Source organism: Branchiostoma belcheri, unplaced genomic scaffold, assembly GCF_001625305.1.
Source record: "Branchiostoma belcheri isolate BF01 breed outbred unplaced genomic scaffold, Haploidv18h27 scaffold188, whole genome shotgun sequence".
NCBI lineage: Eukaryota > Metazoa > Chordata > Leptocardii > Amphioxiformes > Branchiostomatidae > Branchiostoma > Branchiostoma belcheri.
Window position 1 is genome coordinate 426,609 of NW_017803357.1, and position 12,065 is coordinate 438,673.

Below are 12,065 nucleotides of genomic sequence, written 5' to 3' on the forward strand. Positions count from 1 at the left end.
AAAATCCTGGCTACGGGCATGGTCACCTAGAAATATATTGACATCACAGTGCCCCTACCAATGCAATTATATTTCTTACACACTGCGTCATATTGCTCATTAATGCTTTATATAAAATGTTCAGGATTTGGAAATTCAATATGCAGTATGAAACATGAAAACTGAACCTCACCATGATAAGAGCCACACCGAGCGCTCCACCTCCGATGTAGACAATGTTCTTATTCAGGTTGTTGATGACTTCCTCATCGCATGGCTGTGGCAAATAATTGGTCTCAATTAGTGATGCATACATGTACCTAAACTCAATTTTAGGTTCAGGTCCAGATTCAAGTCCAGACTGAGGTTTAGGTTCAGCTCCGGACTTGTAAGTCTGGACCTAAACCCATGACATATACAAAATTGCATGTTGGCAACCTTGCAATGTTGTCTGGGTGAAACTTTGGCCACATAAATGGAGGGCAGTACTTGACGATGCCCGATGGCAATGTTTTCTTCATTTTGCAGCGAAGGTTTTATGTATGTATGTAGGTTTTAGGTGGTTTGGAAAGAAAAGGGGTATGTGAAATGGTATTTTATGGTAATAAGTCCGGACTCGGTTCTTGACTTTTAGGTTTTTTTTTACTTGAACCTGAACATTCTTACAAGTCCAGATCCAAGTCCAGTGAACCGGTATGCATCACTAATCTCAGTTAGAAATGCATTTAAGACACTAAATGTGGGACAGTGGGAAAGAGTAGTTTTTATACACTATGTGTAGTTTCTGCACTTTATTTGTCAATTAAGTTGTAATAATACTTTTAAAACATCTTCGGTAAGGCCACACCAATTTGATATGTTAGTTCTTGGATTCGCCTCTTCATTTTTTTCTGATTTGCAAAAAAAAAATTGGTTCTGAATCAACTAAAAAATGCTGATATTTTGCCCCCAACAGTTGAGGAAACTTCTTTTCTTCCTAGCTGTTACAGTTTTTCCATCTAAGCCCAGCCTTTTGTGTTGACTTCATGGCTCCTATCATAGCATCTGGGACTATGTTGGAGGCCTACGCCTGTTTTTATTTTTATTTTCTTTCGCCCTGTCACTTAATTTTTTTTTTTTAAATCCGAGAACCAACAAATTAAATTGGTGTGGCATAAATGGATCAAAACATCAAATTAAGTCTGATTCTCTTCTATAGAACAAAATGACAAACCACAGTGCGTACCTTCTTCCACCTGCCGGATGTTGCATCACAGGTGTCACCTGCAGTGCAGTTGCAGGTGTCGGGGTAGTCAGGTGCCCAGTCCGTGGTGCTGTTCATTCCGCAGCACTTAAACTGTCAGAGGAAAAACCACAAGTTCAGTGAAAAATGCATGGAAACATTAATACTTATGCAGCATCATTATTAATTAATTACTTGAGAGTATTAAGTATTAAGCTATGGGAGAGAGTGAGGCTGTGTTTATGTGAAGTCACCCAAACCGCGATTCGGGTAACTCGCATTCCTCACATCTGGTCCACGTGCCACACATTCCTTTTAAAACGTGCCCGATCACGATTCTCCGAAACTGCATTCATTGTTGTTTGATGAAAACACACTAGGTAGCGTGTCATTATTGTCAGAGGTCAACGACCTGCTTGCTGATGCCCCCCTCCCAGCGTATCTCGGCCGAATGCCGACGTGGTCCCGCCAGAGGCGGTGAAGCTCGTCCTAGAACGGACACATTATTTGACCATTACTGCTCTTTAAGTTGCTGCAACGTAAAAGTTGGTATTGCATATAAATAAAGAAATATCACCCCGTAATCCATGACCAAGTGAAGTCACATTGAAATCACATTGTATTCAGACGCAAATCGCGATGCGGGAAAACCGATTCTAAACCACCTCTAGAAGTGTCTTTGGTTCGAGTCCTTACATGCCACCGGTCTTTTGCCCTTGGGAAAGGCACTTTACATGACTTTCCCCACTAGACTCAAGTGAAAATGAGTATTGTCTGTCCAGTATTTGTTTCTATGTGCGGGACACAACACCAGCAACAGCTGCCTCTGTTCTGCATGTATTGCACTGTAACGTTGCAACTTCAATATATCAAATCAAATTAATTAAAATCTCCTTACCTCCTTCTGGAAGAAGTCCACCAGCCTCTGCAGCTCAGGGTCCAGGTCCTGATACTTCTTCTCCGCAATCTTGTCCAGTCCTTCCTTCAGAAACTTTTCAGCCTACGATATAAAATATATTTTGTCAGAATAGACCCATTCGACTTTCACGGATCACATAAACTGCTAACGTCACAGGGGGGACATTTCGAATAGAAACTACGTCACAGGGGGGACATTTCGAAAGTTTGATAATGCCCAAGGATATTTTAAATAGACTCATTCGACTTTCACGGATCGCATAAACTGCATACGCCACAGAACAAAATAACCTTAAACTGTTGTATGGAATGCCGCCATACAAAGTTGGTGCCTGTTTTCCTGTCATTTCCGCATATATTACAGAGAAAATAGACACTTACCTACCTTTTAGTAAAAAAAATGATCTGCCAGGGGGGACACCGCGAGCGCAAGCAACGTTTGACTTCAGCGTTCTAGAACGATGTTCTTTTGAAATGTCCCCCCTGTGACGTACGCAGTCTATGCGATCATTGAAAGTCTAATGGGTCTATTAAAAATATCCTTGGGCATTATCAAATAATTTATCATAACTTATATAATCGTTCAATATACATGTATTATTAAAAAAACGTAGATATTCTTCTCACAACACAAACGGCCGTGTTTAGAGGTAATCCTTGAACACTTATAATGCTGACTCATTATTAGTATAGAAACTGAAACTGTTTTTCCTTACATCAGGCTTCTTCACCACTGCATAAATGGCCACCCCAACCTCAGCAATCAGCAACACAAACAGGCAGGCAAAGAACTGAAAAAGGTAAGAAATGGTTATAGTTATTCCTCTACAACTTCAGTACATTTTATCAAATGAAGTCTGGCAGCGTTGACATATGTATCATATGTTAGACTATATACTGGTCATCATTTGCTAAATCATTAAATGTCAAATTACAGTAAGGCGAGCAATGTAGGGGGTCTGGGGGCATGCTCCCCCGGGAAATTTTGTATTTCTAAACCTGCAATGACGCATTTTCCTGCAGTTTGAAAGGCAAATAAAGGCCTAAGCCCTAACTAAGAATTATTCATTAACGCTTAACGCTGAATTTAGGATGACTAGTAACGCTCTACGTAGAATTAAAACGACCAATAACGCTTCACAATGAATATACTGATGACGCTTAACGTTAAATTAGAGGGGGTCAGCAACAATTAACGATGAATTGAAATAGCCCATAACAGTTAAGGGAAAAGGGCATGCAGGCCCTCTTATAATGATGTAATGATAACTTCAATTTTGCATGATGACAGTACAGTTTGCGACCTTTTTTCCTCAGAAACATACCGTTCCCAGCAGGCACTTGTTCTCCATGACCGCCCCGCAGCATCCGAAGAATCCGACGACCAGAGCCACCGCACCGACGCCAATGAAAGCGTAACATCCGGCGTACACCACGGTCTCGTCCAGGTTGTCCAGGTTGTGCAGGATCTTGAGTGCGTTGTCGTCAACTCTGATCCAGATCCCCACACCCACCAGGAACAGGCCAGCAACCTGGCACAGAAATTATAGTCATGAACAACATGATTGAGGGAAGAGGAAGTTTGGCCTAGTAAAAAAATTGTTGTGTTTCCTGTTTCCTGACCGACCCTAGAAAAACTGCTGACCCTAGCCCTTTTTTTGTGGACCTGTATTAAGGGACATAAATTATTGGAGCTGATCGACCTTTTCGAGTTCCAATCTGACACCTGAGTGATGAAACTTTGTACAATAATGGTTTTGCAACACTGACATTAAATATAAGTGTCCTCATCTAATTTTTAATTTGTTAAAATACTGTATTGTAGAACTTGGAACACTAGAGATCGCCAAAGTCTAAAGAAGAAAAAAAAACATAATCCCTACCTACCGACCCTAATTTTTTCAGGACTGAAAGTGAAACAGGAAACACAACATTTTTTTCCCAGTCCTTATCATACTCATGAGACCCCATAATGAGACTAATCACAATATATAAAAGCAAGCAGTCACAGACATGATAACCAATGAGGTCTCTCTCTAAGATCCAATGAGGTCTCTCTCTAAGATAAAGTCTACTCTCCTTGTGAGAACTGGAAAGTCAGCACTGGGTCCTGAATTAAGTGAATAAGTGGTGTGGGTTTGGTCCCCCGAGCAGCTTGTTCTGGAACTGCGGGGACTTTCGGGCAAAATCTTTGAAAGCCAATAAGTCCAGATTGGAACAGCGTATTTTCATCATTTTTGGTAGTAGGTAGCTGAGAGAGATGTACCTTAATGAAATGCGAATTATGCAAATGAGGACTTAATTTGCATAATTAACGAGGAAATTCTATAATTACAGTGTTTCACATTATACTTTTTTTTTTATAGTACTTTTATACATGTAATGTATGTAACCTACATGTATGGCAGATGGAACATCAACAGATACTATTTATGCAAATGATGACCTAATTACATTTACATATGACAAGGCGAAGCCCATATTTCATGGACGTATAAGATCTCGGAACTCTTGTTATTTCAGAAGCCAAAAGCTGGGCTGTTGTATGCTTTGAAAAGGTCGTGAACAAACACAAAGCCCCTCCCCTCACGGCATCCCTTACTTGCAATTTGGACTAAATTGGAGTGTATGACCGAGGTGTCCTGTAACGTTTATTGAGCTGAGGACCACTCTTGAGGATTATAAACCACTTGTGAGGATTATCGCCCGATTGTAAGGGTTACCGACCACTTGTTTAGGAGTTATACGCAGTTATTTGGCAGCCTAAGTAAGAAGGCCTCTTGAAGAAACATTTTATGGAATGGAGGTTTCTAGTGGTCTCACCACAAAATAAGCTTAGGCCTAGGAAAAAAAATGTTGTGTTTCCGGTTACCCGACCGACCCTATGAAAAACCCCCCGACCCTAGCCTTTTTTGGGCCGACCAAAAATTTCGAGCGGTTAGCGGTCGGTTTTCAAAATTGGGGATTTTATCCCCGATAAATGTGCTCGTCATTCCAATTTTCTTCGGTCGGGCGGCGTGGATCGAGCGCTAATTGCACGGATCGGGCCGCTATTCAATTCCATTGTCGGCACAATCCTGTGAATTGACGATGAATTGTCGATCTCGCCATGACGCCACGAAGAAAACGTTGTCATTGGTAGAAAATCTGACACCCCGCTGGCGTTTCACAACAAAATTTTCATGTAAACAACTCCGACTGTCTTTGTTTACATCGCGAAAGCTCACCGATACAAAGTAAAACTCCCGCCGGCCGGCCGCGCCCGATCGCATGGTTACGGCATGGCGATAAGTTTTCGGCAGCTCGACGGAAAAATAATCCATCCCCAGAAGAAATGTTACGCATGAAAATAACAACTACAACTTGTTTTCCTCGTTATATGAGTTTTTGAGGCCGTAAAATGTTTAAAACGGTTGAAATTTGCTCGAAAAAACGGCTCGAAAATTCACGGCGAGAAAGACAACATGGCCGACCTGTTTTCACAATAACAATGGTCAAAGGTCAAGATAGCATCCAAATGTATAGATACATGTAATAAGTACATATTACAGTGCTAAAACGATACTTTAAACGCATGAAAAATATTTTTTTCGGCTACAACTGAAATAAAAATTCAGTTATATTTTAGTAAGGTTAATTTTCTAAACATTACTGAGAAATTTTCCAAATTAATTGGTTTCTTGTGTAATATTGTTGTTTCTATGTATGTGCGGTTGGATGCTGTCATTGTAAAGATGACAATTACATATTGGGAGAATCAGATGAGATATTAGAGATTATCACGCTTAGTACCGTGACCCGAGTGTCTCTCAAAAATTGTTTTTGAGTGGAGTTTATAAACATGATCACATTTTTATTTGTTCAGCTGTGTCAATATGTGATTTGTTTGAGAAATAGGATTTGGTTTAGTTTTTAATATATTAATGTCAGTTAACATCTTTGGAATAAATTGCTCCAAGTTCCAGGTAGTAAATACATGTACATTTTGTATCATGTATTTTTCACTTGTTGAACTTGTGGAAGCACCGTTGGCCCCCGGTTAGGGGTCATCCGGGGAACCTATGCCCAATTTTTTCAAAATTAAGGGTAGAATTTTTTTTGAACATGAGGATAATTAAGTACAGATCTTGAACCTTTCTACTGCCTTATACATCTGCAGTTGCACAGAAAATGTAGAACTGAAGTTGCAGGAAATGACCTCCATTTGTGTTTGGAAAAGACAAAATGCAATAGCATCCCTGTCTGTGTAGTACAAACAGATCATACGTTCATTGTCCCGGCTTTGACTAAAAAAAAAAAAAAAAAAAAAAAAGTATGAATCCCTACCTACCGACCCTAATTTTTTCTGGACTGTAATAGGAAACACAACATTTATTTTGTTAGGCCTTATAAGTTGATGTGTAAGCGTTACTATAATACTATTAACGTTACGTACAAATAAAATAGAAGTATCTAAACATGAAGACACTTACCCAGAAAAGAAAATTAAAGAAGAAAAGCAGATATTTGACGCAGTTCATCCCTAAACCTTCCGCCATGTTGGTTCTGTAGAGTTTCCTTGAGGGTGCCGAAAAGTTCTGAGCCTTGCTTCAAATGTGGAGTGTCGAAACAATACAGTGATGACAGCGAGCACTACTGTGTTAGATAGTACTAAGTGCAAGACTGGTTGTCAGCTATTGTAGCAGCAGACTTGCAGACTATGGCGATGTCGTCGTCGTCGTTTTATGTCGCAGGAGGAACCTTTCCGCTCTCAATATTTACCTAAACTATCATGTGACAAGAACGATCCAAAATGGGGCACCGGAGGGGGGTTAATGTATATTACTTTACATCGAAATGATTGACCACACCACGGGACATCAGTTGTTGTTAAAGTCACAATTTGATACAGCAGTATTTAACAATGCTTAATTTGTATAAATGCACCAGAAAACCACTGAGTGACAAGAACATTATACATTACACTAAATGCACCCCTATCGAAGGTAACTAATGAACCTGCCCCATTCTCCCGCCTATTTATGTCGGTGACTAACCGGGTCGGATTACGTGTCACGAGACTCGTGACTGTGTCTATCCTCCGTGCCAGCCCACGAGGAAACATAATGACGTATGGCAAATTATGTATGAGTATCAACTCAACTGTTGACATTAGTTTGTGTCACAATCACATGAACATATCAACTGGTAAACCTCTCCCAAAGACATAGACATAGACATAGACATTTTTATTTTTTAATCGTTAACACGTCCCGACTCCATATCTGAATATCTACGTACTTAGGCCAGTATTATATGCAGTGCACTACAAAAGAGAGAAAGTATTGTAACAGATAGCATGGAGGTAGATAGTAGATAGTAACAGATAGTAACGCCCAACTCACAATCAGTCACATCATGTCATACGCCGTTTACGGCCATATTCCTGCAGTAATACTAGTAGTCTCTTAGAATAGACTTGATTGTATTGATCACATTGTTATTGATGCCATACATTGTACAACTGTCGAGCAATGAAGTTTATTCATTCATTCATATAAAAAGAAGATGGTCAAACCTGTCTGAGCAGGTGATTACTTTAACCTTAAACGGGTATTATGTAACAATGTTAACATGTTTGCACCAATAAATGAAATATTTCATAGAAAAATATTAATTTGATTTCCACTTTTCAACATATTTGTGAAAATATCTCACATTTCTGACATTTACGGTTGGCGCTAATAAACTTGAACAGACCAGACGAGGCACACTCAGTTTGTAGTACCACCACAAATTAAACTACCAGAATGTAAACAAACATTGATGACAGCTGTGTTTCAAGCTTTTAACACTCGTAAAGCGCCATACACCGCCAGAGTGGCACTTATTCATTACCTTCGCCAAGAAGGTTATGTTTTCGTAGGCGTTCGTGTGTGTGTGTGTGTGTGTGTGTGTGTGTGTGTGTGTGTGTGTGTGTGTGTGTGTGTGAGCACGATAACTCAAGAAGGCTAAGATGGATTGTCTTGATATTTGCCTTGGACAGGTATGGACAGAATTAAATTCTTTCAGTGAGTGAGTGAGTGGGTGAGTGAATGAGTGGGTGAGTGAGTGAGTGAGTGAAGGCCATCTGATGTAGCTTATAGCCATCTATCGTTTCGTTCTATTCACCCCCCCCCGCAAGTCGAATCGCCCATGTTCTACTACAATGTATATATGTTTGTGACGTCACTAAACAACATTGTTGTTCTAAACAGAGACAGTGCTCAACGATAACGTTGAAACATAAATTTTTAAAGCTCCACAGCTTTTACTTTTTTCCAAGTCAAGCTCCGTTGATAACGGGTGAAAATGCTTCGTTTTGTAAGAAAGATATTCTTCACATGTTTCCCTAAAAGAAACGGGAAAGTAGCGCCATTACCAGTTGAGGAGACGGTGGAAGATGGTGAACATGGCGTGGCACGGGGACGCCCAGGTGAGTGAAGCAGATTTCTTTTGAAGTAGAACCTACTGATAGAGTAACCCCTCAACACACACACACAAACACTACACACACACACACACACACACACACACACACACACACACACACACACGAACACACATACGCACACAAACATACGCATATATTCACACATACACACGCACACAAACATATATGTATATATATACACATAGACGCACGCACACACACCGGCATACGCATATATTCACACATACACACGCACACACACACACACACACACACACACAAACATACGCATATATTCACACATACACACGCACACAAACATACATGTATATGTATATATATACACGTAGACGCGCGCGCGCGCGTACACACACGGCATACGCATATATTCACACATACACACACGCACACACACACACACACACACACACACACACACATACATATATATATACGCATACACGCTCGCGCGAGTATGCGTATATATATACACATACACACACACACACTACACACACACGCATACGCATAACGTTATATTCACACACGCACACACACACACACACACACGTGCATACACACACGCACATACATACGCACACACACACACACACACACACACACCGTGTGACACACACACACACACACACACACATGCACATGCACACACACACACACACACACACACTACTCACACGCACACACATACGCATATATATATATATACACACACACTGGGATAATAAGTCCCTCCATGTAACGTACGAACTTTATACTCACACGTCCCCGAGGCATTGATGCCTTCAACCTAATCCCAGCACAGCCGTGGGCCGCCCGCCGGCAAGTCTGATGAAGTTGCGGCAGAATCGCAACAGGACGCACCGGCGCCGACATTGGCGCCTCAGCGGCCGGACCCCGCTGACGTGAAGGGGAGTTTCGTACAGCCCTGCCCCGACGAGCAGCATGTATCTAACACCCGGCAAGCCAGTGACAGAGAGGGAGTCTTTCGAGAAGGCGTACCCCCGTGGAGCGATGCTCGGGAGCTGCGGATNGTATAGCGAGCAAGCCAGTGACAGAGTCTTTCGAGAAGGTGTACAACCGTGGAGCTGCGCTCGGGACCGGCGGATTCGGCAACGTGTATGCCGGTACAAGGGCAAGGGACGGCCTACCGGTGGCCATCAAGCACATAGCGAGCAAGCCAGAGAGAGAGCCTTTCGAGAAGGCGTACCACCGTGGAGCGGTGCTGGGGACCGGCGGATTCGGCACCGTGTATGCCGGTACAAGGGCACGGGACGGCCTACCGGTGGCCATCAAGCATATAGTGAGAGATGACGTCACAGAATGGGGACAGTTGAACGGAGTGACTGTTCCCTTGGAGATCGTCTTGTTGCGGCGAGTGATGGGCCACGACGACATCATCAAGTTGTTGGACTGGTACGAAACCCGGGGTTCCTATATCCTCATCCTGGAGCGTCCAGAGCCAGTCATGGACCTGTTTGACTTTATCTCGGAAAAGGGTGCTTTGGGCGAGTTCTTGAGCAGAGAGTTTATGGTCCAAATCGTGCACATGGTCAGGCATTGCCACAACCAGGGTGTGGTACACAGAGACATCAAGGTCCAGAACTTACTAGTCGAGCTGAACACGGGGAGAATCAAGCTAATCGACTTTCGGGTCTGGCGCCTTCCTGAAAGACACAGTCTACACAGTATTTCGCTGGAACGAGAATATACAGTCCTCCTGAGTGGATCCCGGTTCGGTCGCTACCACGGGCGCCGGGCGGCGGTCTGGTCGCTGGGCACCCTGCTGTACGTCATGGTCTGCGGGGACGTCCCCTTCCTGCGAGACGACGAAATCTGCAGAGGCGAGGTCTACTTCGAACGACGGGTATCAAAAGAATGCGAAGATCTCATCAGGTGGATGTTGACAGTCCGTCCGTCCGGCCGTCCTTCTCTCAAGCAGATCCTAGAACACCCGTGGATGCTGAAAGGCAGGGGCCTGTCGAGACGTCTGTCGAGCGCAGGTAACGTTATGGAAATGTTCCGTTCTTTTGAAATTTAGGCCACACCGATTTAATTCTATGGATGACATCCGCGCGCGCATTGATTTTCGTCCCGACTACTCAAAAAAAAAAAAAAAAAAAGATCACGTATTCCGAGGCTCTGGCCTGGCTTTAGGCCTGGGTAGTGCATGGTGGTGATGACTCTGGTTGACGGCAGCCAGGTTACCGAAGCTCCAAGACTCAAGAACTCAGTGAATACGTACAACAGTGTCGATTCATATATTCCGCAAAAATCCAGCATGTGTCGGCCTGTCGTATACGTCGCTATGTAATGCGCCAAATTCACAATACCAGCTTTGTATTCCTGTGGTTTTGTAGCATTTTTATTTTTGGCCGGATTTTTATTTTTTTCGCCCGCGCGCACTAGTTTGGGGGTCTTCAGATGATGTCATCCATAAAATTAAATCGGTGTGGCCTTACCAAATAAGAAAGCGTTCAGAACGAATATCGTGTAACGCTAACGCTACGTCACGTAGTATTTAATGGGAGATAATTGGATTGAAATACAAAAATCAAATTGTGGTTTAGGAACTTTGAATTTTTTTTTGATTGACAGATATTCATTTTTCTTTTCCAGTCGTTCGTCGTAAGATTCTCAGTGGTTTGAACTTCGAAAGCTAGCCGGCGAGGCAGCAGAGAAGGTGCGGCCAAAGTTCCGGCCAAGAGGACCCTAAGTTCCTCATCCCCTCTGTGAGCACCTTCTCTCACAGCCTGGCTTCTGTGACAAACCTTCCACGACAATCTGAAACTCATCTTCCACCTTAACATCTGCTTGGAGATAAGGTAACCGTAACAAGGCAGTTTCATGTAACAACAGCGCTCTTTGCGATTTGTACCATCACTGCAGTTTATCACTTGGTTCAAAATGGCTGCGCTCTTACGATCGGTGAAGTTGGTGCGTTTTATACCGACTATAACTCGACAAATTGGACAAAACACAACCAGATTGTCTTCCTCGAAGGCACGTCTTGCATCAAAGTACTTGCAGGAAGCACAATTTCCTCGGTAAGTGTTCCTTTCACTGCACGAAATATGGGATTTACCAAATTTACGTGGGGTATGTAAATGTTTGGTAAATGTGACATATTATATTTACCCACAAATACCATATATTTACCCGGCAGATATGTGTAAATATCAGGTAAATACATGGTAAATGTATATTATGTGTAAATATTAGGTAAATACATGGTAAATGTATATACCACTCTGACGAGCTAAAAGTAAATATTTATGTCAATCTTACTCTTAAGACCATAAGGGGCTTTTGTCCAAGATATGTATGTAATAAGCCTTAAAGACAGACAAACCCAGGATGAAAGCCCCGGATAAGCTCTTATCCGGGGCTTCCATATAAACCTTGTATAGAAGCCCCGAATAAGCTCTTATTCGGGGCTTCCATATAGACCTGATATAGAAGCCCCGAATAAGCTCT

General features: G+C 42.4%; 1 protein-coding gene and 1 pseudogene across 1 annotated transcript in view; one reads left to right on the forward strand and one right to left on the reverse strand.

Moving 5' to 3' along the window:
• Positions 1 to 6,897, reverse strand: part of LOC109467695 (tetraspanin-8-like) — an 8,046-nt gene extending 1,149 nt beyond the window's left edge. Inside the window, exons 1-6 of the mRNA XM_019765739.1 lie at positions 6,592 to 6,897; positions 3,445 to 3,651; positions 2,836 to 2,910; positions 2,100 to 2,201; positions 1,205 to 1,315; positions 173 to 256 (exon numbers count right to left, since the gene is read on the reverse strand). Coding sequence (XP_019621298.1) covers positions 173 to 256; positions 1,205 to 1,315; positions 2,100 to 2,201; positions 2,836 to 2,910; positions 3,445 to 3,651; positions 6,592 to 6,657 — 645 coding nt within the window. The 5' untranslated portion in view covers positions 6,658 to 6,897. The remainder of the gene's footprint in view (positions 1 to 172; positions 257 to 1,204; positions 1,316 to 2,099; positions 2,202 to 2,835; positions 2,911 to 3,444; positions 3,652 to 6,591) is intronic.
• Positions 6,898 to 8,549: 1,652 nt separating this feature from the next.
• LOC109467681 lies at positions 8,550 to 11,279 on the forward strand (annotated as a pseudogene).
• The last annotated feature ends 786 nt before the right edge of the window (positions 11,280 to 12,065 follow it).